At 34.9% G+C, this 12,682-nt stretch overlaps 1 protein-coding gene across 6 annotated transcripts in view; it reads left to right on the top strand.

The window, feature by feature from the left end:
* pola1 (polymerase (DNA directed), alpha 1) overlaps nt 1-4,437 on the top strand; it is a 92,303-nt gene extending 87,866 nt beyond the window's left edge. For 5 of the 6 annotated variants that reach the window (XM_028434164.1, XM_028434163.1, XM_028434162.1 and 2 more), the window contains one exon: nt 3,685-3,821. In XM_028434164.1, the coding sequence (XP_028289965.1) occupies nt 3,685-3,821 (137 nt within the window). Of the gene's footprint in view, nt 1-3,684 lie in introns of all 6 variants that reach the window. The other variant, XM_028434159.1, reaches the window with a different exon arrangement.
* Nucleotides 4,438-12,682: the final 8,245 nt, after the last annotated feature.

The following is a 12,682-nucleotide window of genomic DNA, read 5'->3' as shown; positions in this document are numbered from 1 at the left end:
GCTATTAGATAACTTTCTCCTGATAACCGTGCGTTCAGTAAACTGCCTTAAAGTAATTTTTTATCAGAAATGCAGTTGTCGTGGGTTTTGTTAAATATCAAACTCACTCATACAATTAATCTTTTCAAATTAAAGTCACCAGCAGAATGTGACGTGAACTGCTGTAACAATTATAAAAAAAATATATTTTTAAATTAGCAGAACTTATCCAATTTCAATCTCAATTTCACACAAACCATGCTATTAGAGATAAGCTACATCTGTAGCCACACAAAAGGGGAGAGATTTTTGGGGTCCATCCATAAAGTCAGCAAAATGATGGTCTATTGTTCTATGAATCTGTGATAACCACATTTATTTATTCATCTGAATAATATCCACTGTTATCCAGGAATGTTTAGTATTATTATAGTCATCTTAAAGATGGAAATCCTTGTTTTAATCAGAAATAAAATGGGTTCAAATTAACCAAAAATGGTGGAAAAGGTGGTGAAATGGGATTTTTTTTTAAATTACAGAAATTGGTTAAAAGTTGCAAATTAGGATGGCTAAAAACAGACAGAAAAAGTGGTAAAAATGGTTTTAAAGTGTCAATATTGGCTTAAAAGTGGCAGAAATGGTGGGATCTGGGCTAATGTAAGTTTAAAAGAGTAGGAACAATTAGTCTAAACTGGCAAATATGGGCATGACAAACCGTGAATGTGTTTAAATTTGCAAAAATATATGAAATATGGTGAAAAGAGGTTAAAAGTGACAATAATGGGTCAACATATGTAACATTAGGTGGAAAAAGTGGTAGAAAGAGTATATAAGTGCTGAAAATGTCTTGAATGCATTGAAATTTGATGGAGAAGTGGCATAAATAGAAGTAATGTAACAAAAATGCATTAAAAGGAGCAAAAATATGGCAAGAAAAAGTGATGAAAATTGGTTAAAATATGGTAAGTTTGGTGTAGTTGCAGAAAAACTTTAAAAATAAGCAAAAATGGGCTCAAATTGTCAATTATTCTTAGTTTCTTGAAGACATCTGGGGAACCCATATGGTTCAGAACCCCTGAAGTACAAATGGTGACTTGTAGATAATAATATATATCTCGAAAATATTTCTTGTGATTTTAAAAACCACAGAAATTGGTTAAAAGTTGCAAGTTAGAGTGACCAAAAACAGACAGAAAAAGTGGTAAAAAGGGTTCAAAGTGTCATTATTGGCTTAAAAGTGGCAGAAATTAAGCGGTTGGGGTAATGTCATTTAAAAAATAGGAACAACTTATTTAAACTGGCAAATAATGGGTTTGACAAATCGTGAATGTGTTTAAATTGTCAAAAATAAGCATGAAATATGGTGAGAAGAGATTAAAAGTGACAATAGTGGGGGGAAATGTCTTGAAAGTGGAAAAAATGTGTAGAAAAGCAGTAATATAACAGAAATGCATTAAAAAGAGCAAAAATATGGCTAGAAAAGGTGATGAAAATAGGTTAAAATATGGCAAGTTTGGTGTCGTTGCAGAGAAATTGTGAAAATAAGCAAAAATTGGCTGAAATTGTGACTTGTAGATATTAATAACCTATAGCTATAAAGGATTTGTTTTATTTGCTTTATGAGAACCAGTGAAGAAAACAGTGACCGAGTATCATTTTCAAACTATTAAGTTGACATTTCAGTAATGTACGACTTCCCCGTCAAAGAAACAAACACTTCAGCTGAAAATAGATTAAAGTGTATAAAAAAACAAACATGCTTTCATGGATAGTTTAAATTATTAGTGTTTTTAAATATCTTCTGCACAGACCTTCTGTCTTTGATCCTCCGAGGGTTTTAGTTTCTAATGGAAACAAAGCTATCATCGCAGAACGCATTAAAGAATAGATTTATGTCGTGTCGTCTCCACCGGCGTTGGCTTCCATCATCTCTGTGTTACAGCCTCTTTGTTCTGATAGCGTGTCATTACTTGGTTTCTTCATACTTCATCTACACTTGATACGGTGAGGGTTTAGTGTCTCTGGCCACCAAGACATCATCTCTAGAGTTTTCTGTCTGGGCCCATTACAGGCCACCTGAGGAGATAACGGGGACCAGATATTGACTACGCCATCGATGCTATGATCCTCTGTGTTTAGACGTTCACATCGACCCATTGGTCCATTTATACGTGATCGTGATGGCACTCCACTCTCACGTCTTAAAGTAAAGGTCTCACATGTGGATAAGAATGTCGTACGTTTTTATCTGCAATAAAACACAAGTTTGGCTTTAATCTGACTAGAGGTGTAACTATTCTTTTTAGCAACAATTTATTTAGTAACGATAAGTTTTAACAATTCTTTTTAGCAACAATTTATTTAGTAACGATTAGTTTTAACGATTCTTTTTAGCAACAATTTATTTAGTAACGATTAGTTTTAACGATTCTTTTTAGCAACAATTCATTTAGTAACAATTAGTTTTAAAGATTCTTTTTAGTAACGATTAGTTTTAACGATTCTTTTTAGTAACTATTTAGTAACAATTAGTTTTAAAGATTCTTTTTAGTAACGATTAGTTTTAACGATTCTTTTTAGTAACTATTTAGTAACAATTAGTTTTAAAGTTTCTTTTTAGTAACGATTAGTTTTAACGATTCTTTTTAGTAACTATTTAGTAACAATTAGTTTTAAAGTTTCTTTTTAGTAACGATTAGTTTTAACGATTCTTTTTAGCAACGATTCCATTTAGTAATGATTAGTTTTAACGATTCCTATCAGCGACGATTTGTTTAGTAACAATTTGTTTTAGCGACGATTCATTTGATTTGTTTGAGTAACGATTGGATATAGCAACAAATTGGTTCAGCAACAATTCGATTTAGCAACGATTCGATTTAGCAACAATTTGATTTAGCAACAATTTGATTTAGCAACAATTTGATTTAGCAACAATTTGATTTAGCAATGATTTGATTTAGCAATGATTCACATAAAGATTTGTTTAACGATTCGATTTAGGAACAATTCGATTTAGGAACAATTCGATTTAGGAACAATTCGATTTAACGATTTGTTTAACGATTTGTTTAACGATTGGATTGAGCAACGAATTGATTTTGCAACAATTTGTTTTAGCAACAATTTGTTTTAACGATTCGATTTAGCAAAGATTTATTTTAACAATTTGTTTTAGCAACGATTCAATATGGCAACAATTCGAACATGAATCATTGTGTAAATGAAATATTTGCAGGTGCTCACAGTATTTTCAGGGCTTATATCTCATTTGTAATGTTAAACTGTTGAAATAACTCAAAATTCTTACAAAATCCTTAATTTTTCCTCAAATTATGACATATTTCCCTTAATTAAATAGAAATTGGTCACAAAATCTAAGAAATTTAAAGTAGAAATATGTTTGCAACTGATATTTATCACTTACTGCTGTGATATGGTCGGTTTCTTACATATTTTGTATTTTATGTATACGTAGAAGTGCAAACTAGAGCACAATAATGTTGAAATTACTAACTTTCCTGCCTAAAATGTGTTGCTCGCTTAAAATAAACTGATCCGTATTTGGCCCCTGGACTAAAACTAGTTTGACACCCCTGGTGTCACTGGATCAAAGGAATATTTAGCGATTGTAATTTGACGCTTGGGGCATCTTCTACTGAACTCCAGTGAGAGTAACTTTTCTTTCCTTTCCTTCCTCTGCAGCGCACGTCGGTTGGATGAAGAAGCAAAAGGAAGCGTACAAGAAGCTAAAGGAAGTGCCCGACAAAGCGTTGGTCACCAGCAGCTACTCGGAAGTGAACCTAGCCAAGCTCTTCCAGGCGTTCTCCTCCTTAAAGTAACAGCACACACACATCGTTACTCAGAACTGGAGGTTTTTGCTCCATCGATATTCATATTATATATTTTTGGTTTTTTTTTTGTCCTTTTTGACTTGAATATAATGTTTTCTGATGCCAAGTCTTTTTCCCCCCATTATTACAAGGCTGAAAACCCAATCACACACACACACACACACACACACACACACACACACACTGGTAACTTGACCTCATCACCCTGCCTCTGTATGGCAAAGAGGAGACGCAATCACACCTAAACGACCATCTATTTCACGCGCTGAGGCCGTGGCTGAGTCCACATGTGTAAAAATGACTCCAAAAGCCGCTAATTAGCCAATGATAGTGACCCGGGGGTCGCTCAGACCACTGGGGGCCCCGCGGCGTTCGGACACTTGTTCTGATTACCGCCATTCATCCAGCTGGCGAGCGTGAGTGAGATGGGTGGATGGAAGAAAGAAAGGAGGATGCAGGCATAGAAGGAGGAGGCGGCCACACACACACACACACACACACACACACACACACACTCTTTTGTCCCAGTATTGAACATCTGATCGTCTCTGTTTAAATGACGTCATCCTGTAGCTTTCACTTTGTTTTACCTCCATCTTTTTATGCCCACTTTGTCCGAAAGTTCAGGATGTTTATGATAGTGTTTCCTGTTTATTTTCGTAACAATCTGAACACTTTTGCTACCGATTCTTCAATAAAAACATGCTAAACTGTTTGAAAATCTGGTTTTCTGTTGTTTTTTTATGTGAGCTGGGGGGAGGGGTGTAATTATATACGTCATGGTGTTTCCTCTTCATATTACTTTGGTAAACGTTTTATCTCTGCAGGCTTTTCAGTTAATGGTTTATTTTAGATCAAATGATCAGCGTTTTCAACCGCTGCACAGAAGTGTTGGTTTTTAATGGTTTATAATAACGTCCTCCAGCTTCAACTAAGCATCGTTTCTGACACGAAAAGCTGTTTTATTGAACTCCACAGTATTTATTTATCAGACAGGACCTTAAACACGTAGAGGTGAAATCAAAATCAAAGCAACTTCTGTTTTGAATTTTGAAATCGATGACTTGCATTTTTTTTAATTTTGAGTCAGGAAATTTATAAGAGAAATTTTTGTCAATTAACCTTAAAAAAGACACATTTCTATTATTACTTCTTTTACTTACTATTAGTTATTATTGCATCATGACCTAAAGGAAACTGATGGAAAAAAAAAATGTTAAGTGGGTTAAACCATTAAACGCTTAAGAGAAGTAAATTAAAACTATTGATGTTATGGATCGGTTTAATTTATTTTTAGAACATAAAGAAGAAACAACTTCAGTTTACCATCGTGAACAGAGTTAGTAGGCGAAAAACGATTAAATAACATTTGCAGTTAACAAACAGGGGTAAGAGGAAGTACAGATTGATTTAACCACGTCCCTTTTTTCCCATCAGTCAACTGTCCTACTACAAATTAATTATAGTTATTTAAATAATGATCTAAATCCCAAAACAAATTAAAGTTTATAAATCTGTATATTGTACACATGATGAGCCCAAAATGTGCTTACAAAACTCTGGCCCTTGGGCTGATGTTGTTGTAGACCCAAGCTGTTTAACAGGAAGTGTAGTTCAGCCCAGTTTAATCCCATGTGGACAGGAACAGGAAAACCAAGAATATACTGTATATTTAGCGCTGAAATAAACTGTGCAAAAGATGTTTTTGTCCATATTTGACTTTATTTTATCAGACATTGTACATGCTCAGGGATTTTTCATAACAGTTTGGTGTCAGAGGTGGGACGTCGCTGGACGCGGGACTCTGGTTCTCAACCTGGGTTACTCACCTCAAATGGTCCTTACGTCGATGGTTTTAAAGACGAGGGGAGCAAGGCCCAGCTGGTACCGGACGGAGATTCCACCACCATCCAAACAAACTCAAATACACACTGTCAGGTAAGATAAAATCTTGTTTATTTTATTTATTTTTTACCTTGTCTGAGAGTGTCAACAGTGGTTTTAGTGCTTTTTGCCTCAGAATTTAAAAAAAGGAAAGGTTTTATTACTTTTTGCATTGGTATACAAAAAAAAGGAAGGAAGTTTTTGTACTTTTTGCCTCTGAAAACAAAAAAAGGGGTGGTTTCAGTACTTTTTATTTGTCAGAATAACAAAAGGGAGGTTTTAGTACTTTTCGCCTCAGCATAATAATTAATGCAGAGTTATAAGGATTTATTGGTTTAATTTCATTTGTACCGTAAACAAAGAAAATCACAGAGACGTCTGTGTCTATATTTATAGTGGTTTTAACATTATTCTCATGTGTAAAGCTTTGAGTTACTGTAATTTTGAAACAATGTGGCATTTTACCTAATGATTAACGTTCTCTCTGTAGATTTAACTTCCTGTTTCAACATGAAGGCACACACAAGTGCACAAAGAACGGTAAAGAAAACATTGAGTTTGACTTTTAAATGTGGACAAAAAATTCCTCAAAATTGTGCAAAGCCTTCTTAGTAGAGTTGAAGCAAAGGATGCACTAAATTAAAAGTGGATGTGTGTTAAACAGCTAATTTTCTAATGCTTTTTGTATTATAGTATATATTGAATACAATGAAAACTAACTTCAATGCATATGGAGCATTTATTCTTTTTTTCAGCAGGATTTTGAAATCTACTTTAAATCCTGGATATCACGCTGTGTCACTGTGTGGGGGTTTTTTTGGTGCACGAGTCACTTTACGGTAAAAAACCTCAGGAAATCACTTCCTTCACATCATGTTAGAGAATATAAGATCTTTGTAATTGTGTTTTAAAGCTGTGCATGAGAAACACTGGGTGACTTTCCTCTGAGATTCCTGCTTTGTGTTAATACAGTGAAGGTAGTTTTTCCTTTTCTTCTTCTTTTTTTTTTTTTAACTCCATCCTGCAGCGTTCGCGCATTTCCATAAACACTGCTCACAAATCACTTCAAACCCCTGCGACTTGTGAAGGCAGCCCTAAATGGGACTGAACACTTAAAGCCATGATTCCTTATGTAATGTAATGTGATGGAAGAGAGAAAAGCGTCTCCATGCATTTTCAGCCTATTGCCCATAACTTTCCATATTTATTAAATCACATCAGCTCCACTGAGTCTCCATCACATGCTTTAGCTTATGTTGGAGTGTTTCTCTCCCTCCTTTATTCAATGGTATATATTAACACATTCCCTGATGGTTAGCGTTAGCATTGCTACCACAGAGAGCTGCAAACGCTCATTTATCAACCGTTCATACATTCAAACATACATACGCTCAAATCACGCAAGCTTTGGTATTTATTAGGGTTGGGACTTTATTGCGTTAATTGCGATGAATTAATTACAGAAAAATAATGCACTAAAAAACATTGATGCAGTTAGTTTACAAAAAATCTGTAAAATCATGAACATAGCTTAGTTAAATTAAAGTTTGTGCTTTGTGAACAATGAAATCATAATGTTTTTTATTCATATTACACTTTGTTAGCTTCTTTAGAGGTGTCTGCTGATTGCTTTGATGTTTCCTTGACTTCCGTGTAATAATTCCTGCAAGTTTTTATTTTCTTCCTTTTGAATAATATGTTAAGGTTTAATTTATTCAGAAAACAGTTTTTTAGGAAATTGACTTTGATCTTTGGACACGTTTCGACTGTCAACTGCCAGTCTTCCTCAGAGTCGTCTGCTGATCGCTTTGATGTTTCCTTAACTTCTGCGTAAGAATTCCAGCAGGTTCTTTTTCTCTTCATTTTGAATAATATGGTAATTATTCAGACTGTTTTCAGAGTAATTTATTTTGATCTCCTGACATGTTTTGACTGTCAACTGCCCGTCTTCTTCAGAGGCATCTGCTGATCACTTTGATATTTCCTTGACTCCCACATAATAATTCCAGCAAGTTCTCATTATTCATTTTGAATATTATGTTAAGGTTTTATTTATTCAGAAAACTGTTTTTCAGGAAATTTACTTTGATCTACTTTGACATGAAAGCGATCAGCAGAAGCCTCTGAAGAAGACTGGCAGTTGACAGTCGAAAAATGTCAAGAGATCAAAGTGAATTTCCTGAAAAACTGTTCTGATTAAATGAAACCTTAACATAATATTCAAAAAGAAGACAAAAGGAATTTGCTTGAATTATTACGCTTAAGTCAAGGAAACATCAAAACGATCAGCAGACGCCTTTGAAGAAGACTGGCAGGAGATCAAATGAAATTTTCTGAAGAACAGTTTTCTGAACAAATGAAACCATAACATATTATTTTTGTGATCAGTTTTCAGTAAACGATGATGAAAGTTATCCGTGTATGAATGGATTAGTAGGGTATCAGGGGGAACAGATATGAATGAATGACGTTCCCTAGAAGTGAGTTCCTGTTTTGTCCTCTTTAGTGTGAAGTAAACCCAGTCAAATGAGGTCCCTTGCATTAATTCGACCCTGCTAAGTTAATAGGGTCGAACGAGTCTCTTTGTATTGTCGCCTTAAGCTTTATTGCTTGTCGTTTTGACCAGCAATGGACAAGGTAGGCTTTGATGGGGGAATTAGTCTCCCATTCTGTGCACGTTATTCAAAGCACGGCGGAACATACAAGCACCGGAGAGGGTGTCAAAAGGAGAGCGGGTCCCATTGCAAAGTGTCGCCCTTGTTGGAGCTGAAAGGGCGGTTATGAGACGGTAAACCGCTTAATACACTGAGCTAATTGGATGAGAGCAGGAGAGACGAGGAATTAAGGGGCTGATCCGAGAGCTCCTGATCCGCCATTCAGACCCTTTCAGACCTGGGATGAGGAAGGAGGGTAGGGGGGATGTGGAGGTGGGGGTTGCGTTCATCAAAGCGCCTTTTAGAGCCCCTCTAACGGCACTGAGTGGAGACTGAACCGGCCCAGCCTGGTGTGGACTGATTGGGTCTATTCTCTACAGCAGGGACGTGGTGGGATAAACGAGTCCAAATCAGGGAACAAATCAAGTCCAGGAGCTGCGAGGGTTTATGATGATGATGATGATGATGATGGGGGGGAACATTTTCCAGAACACCTGGATTCACCTGGACCAGGGGTTTTCCATCTACTAAACCTGACTTTAATCCCATATCAACATTCATTATCATCATCACTGGTGTAATAAAAGCCTGATCCTCTACTCCACACCCTCCACACTCCAAGTGTCACTAAATAATCCCACAGACAGCATTTCAATTTTCTGGACCCAAAGTTTAAACCCTCCCACCCAGCGGGGCGCCGCCCGCCCCCCAGCATTCCCCGAATATTAGGGACAAATTGGTTTGCTATTCATTAGTTATATTCACAATAAGATTAGGAAAAAAAAGTCCTCAGATGATCTGATCCACAGAGGGAAACACACCCTCCACCGAGCTTTACCACTAAAAAGGGACAGTCTTTGAAATAATGGGTGTTAAACGTGAGGCATGCGGGCCCAAAATGAAACGCAGCCTGTCTAAGGAGGGCCACAAATCCTGAAAACTGTTTATGTTCAGATTAGGGCTGGGCGATATATCGAGATTCAAGATATACGGAGGTTTTTTTTTATGTTGGCGATACGCTGGTTATTTTCTCCATTTTAGAGTTCATAAATGTATCTATTCTTAGAGCGTGAACATTTATTTTATTTTTAATTGAATTTATTGGTGTTATTTAATTTAAAAAAATAATTTTATACAGATCCCTTTGTAGAAAATAACGTTTCTTCCTTTTTAAGTTTATACATGAGATGTTTACTGTACGCAACGGAAGCGTACCAAGATTTATGACCAAAAACAAACGTGGCAGTGAAAGTAACTTTTACTATGAGTACTATTTATTTGAGCTACTTTTTACTTGTACTTGAGTATTTTATATATGACGTGTTTGTACTTGTGGACAATTTCAATCAAGTAACAGTTCTTCTACTTGAGTAGGCTGTACAGTATCAGTACTCTTTACAACAAGTGTCAAACTCAAGGCCTGGGGGCCAAAACCGGCCCTTTAGAGCACCAAATTCGGCCCCTCAGGAGACAGTATGATGACAGAAAACATGAATTATTGTGTAAAATACCAAATAATCCAGTTGTAGATATTTGAAATTCTACAATATGTTTTATGGGCTTGCAGTTTTCCTTTGTTTGCGTCACATGAATGCAGTCATTTTTAATTGCAAATTGTCAAAATGATTCAATTTTCAATTTTATTCAACTCAAAATTTTTCCCAAATCTTGCAATTCCACAAAATTCCTTTAAATTACACAAAAATTGATTATAAAATCAATAATTTTTTGGAAGATCTGGCAAGGACTGATATTTAAAACTAGGGCACAATGTCTTTTAAATGAGGTTTTTTTTTTCCCCAACCAATAATCTGCGTCCCACTTGAGTTAAAACTGGTCCGTGTTTGGCCCCTGAATTCAAATGAGTTTGACACCCCTGCCCTAGGGGTACACGAACCGTACCCACATTTGAAAGACACTGTTTTAAATCAAAGGACTTTCAAATACTGTGATTATTATTAATATTTTTGATTGATTTTTGCGATTTACTGTGAGATAGCACGTCTTTTAATCCTGAGTAGACGCAGATTAGATTAACAACCGTAGAACCCACAGAGCTGTAAAACAAATGAGGAACAAGTGGAAGGGAGGGCAGTGCGTGTAATCTGAAAGTAATCCTCGGGGTAATTTCACGCGTTTTGCTCGGACACCATGGACGTAGTCAAACGGGGGGGGTGGGGGGGGTAATAGTCCCATGAGATCCAATGGAGAGGTATTAACTGGGTGAAAGCCCGCTTGATAAAGTGGTTTGTTACTTCATTAATGACAAAAGGACTTCCAACGACAAGGCATTACACACGTTAGGACTAATTTAGCACCTTTAAAGGGCTTTAAAGGAAGTTTTGTGAAGGTACCCCCCCCCTTAATTCACCCCTTCACAGAAGATAAAGTGGGCGATCTAATTGAAAACCCCTCTCTTTTGTCGCCACATGTTGGGGGATTAAGCTCATGAATATATGGTCAGTATTTTGCCAACTGGGCCGAGGAGGAAAGACGCACTCACACAGGTGGAGCCATGAATTCCTTCACAATAAAACAACATCAGTCAAATACAGGGCTGGGGTTAAATATAACTGATAATTAATTACACTTATGAGGTAATTATGATTGCAATTGTAGTTTTAAAGAAACTGTTGCTGTCGTAATCATAATTTCATTGTAATTGAGTTCAGAAAATGTACTTTTTTTTTTAACCAAAGAAGTTACCAGAACTCAAAAGAATTGAGAATTACCTCCATTTTTTTTTTTTACTTGTACTTTAAAAATTAGTGCTATATGAATAAAAAAACAACAGGACTTTATCATTCTTACCATTATTTTATTACTTAATTCTGTACTTAAGTTGTTTTTAGGTTATGCTTACTTATAAACAAATACGGTTCCATTTACTCAAATATTATTAAAGTTACTAAAAAAAGGAAGAACATGTTACACCAACTTAACATAATTAAGTTGGTAGAACTTTTTCTATAACTTTGAATATAAACTACTTCATTACTTTGAACATTCAGGTTTAATTGTAATCATGTAATTGATAATTAATTACAATTATGGCGTGACTATAATTGTAATTTTAAAAATTCTGTCACTTTCGTAAGCATATTTAAATTGTAATTGAGTTCAGATAATTTACTTTTTAATTGTTAAAAGTTTATTAACTTAAAAGTCAAAATATTCCAGAACTTAAAAGGTGAAAAACAGTGAAATTAAAGTGCTATTTGACTGAAGTTTATTTTTTAATAATCCCTATTTGAATTAATAAGACTTTATCATTCTTAGCACGTAATTATTACTTAATTCTATTAAGTTGTACTTAAGTTGTTTTTAAGTTATGCTTACTTAACAAATATAGTTCCATTTACTCAAAAATCATTAGTTAAAGTTTTTAAAAGTGAATAGAACTGTTACTATAACTTTGAGTATAAACTACTTAATATATTTAATTACTTTGAACATTCGGGTTTACAGTGCCATCAAAGTTCTATAAAAAATGCCATGTTACAGTTTTACACTCATGTATGTACTTAACAGTTATTAAAACATGTTTCATTTTACCATTTAAAAAAAATTGAAATCGAGGGATATTGTGACACAAAAACGCCTCAAACGCCCACACCAAAAATATTAAAAACCAACATTTTCATTGATTATGAAGCCTAACAAGGTAACGAATAGATATGAAATAAATTAGATGATAGATATTAGTTTTTAATGTGATTTACAGCTGATTTAGGACCAGTTATCATAAGAGATGCTAACAGAAAGCTAACACAAGAGGAAAGTTAACTTTTATTAGGTTATTTATTTAAGGGTCAGTAATTGTGATTAATTGCAATTGTAATTGACTTTCTGAGGATAAAAAAAATTATTGTGAAGAATGCTGGTCACTGTAATCAAAACAGAAAATTTATTTGTAACTGAAAAATGTGAAATATCCCATAATAATCTCCAATGTAAGACAGAAAGCACATCTTTTTCATAACACCTTTTATTAATACCTATATATTATCCTATTTGTCACTTTTAGTTGCTTTTTTCCTGGTTTTAGGGGCCCTGTCGATAATTATTTTAAAAAAGAAATTAAAATAATAGGAGATAACTCATTTTACCAATGTAATTTATTCACATTAGCATCGTTAAACCAGGAAAACGTACAATCACGTAATAAGAAAAGAATCTTCGTTTCTCCAAGGAAAAAGCTTTTTGACATAAATAATTCTCTAAAAACCCTAATAATTCATAAACAGGTGAAGATTTCTACACATTCAATAAAACAACTACACAGAGTGCGACTCATCAAAACGCGGCCCT

The sequence above is a fragment of the Gouania willdenowi genome, chromosome 20 (assembly GCF_900634775.1).
Source record: "Gouania willdenowi chromosome 20, fGouWil2.1, whole genome shotgun sequence".
In the NCBI taxonomy this organism is placed as follows: domain Eukaryota; kingdom Metazoa; phylum Chordata; class Actinopteri; order Blenniiformes; family Gobiesocidae; genus Gouania; species Gouania willdenowi.
This window is presented reverse-complemented; position numbering and strand designations above follow the sequence as displayed.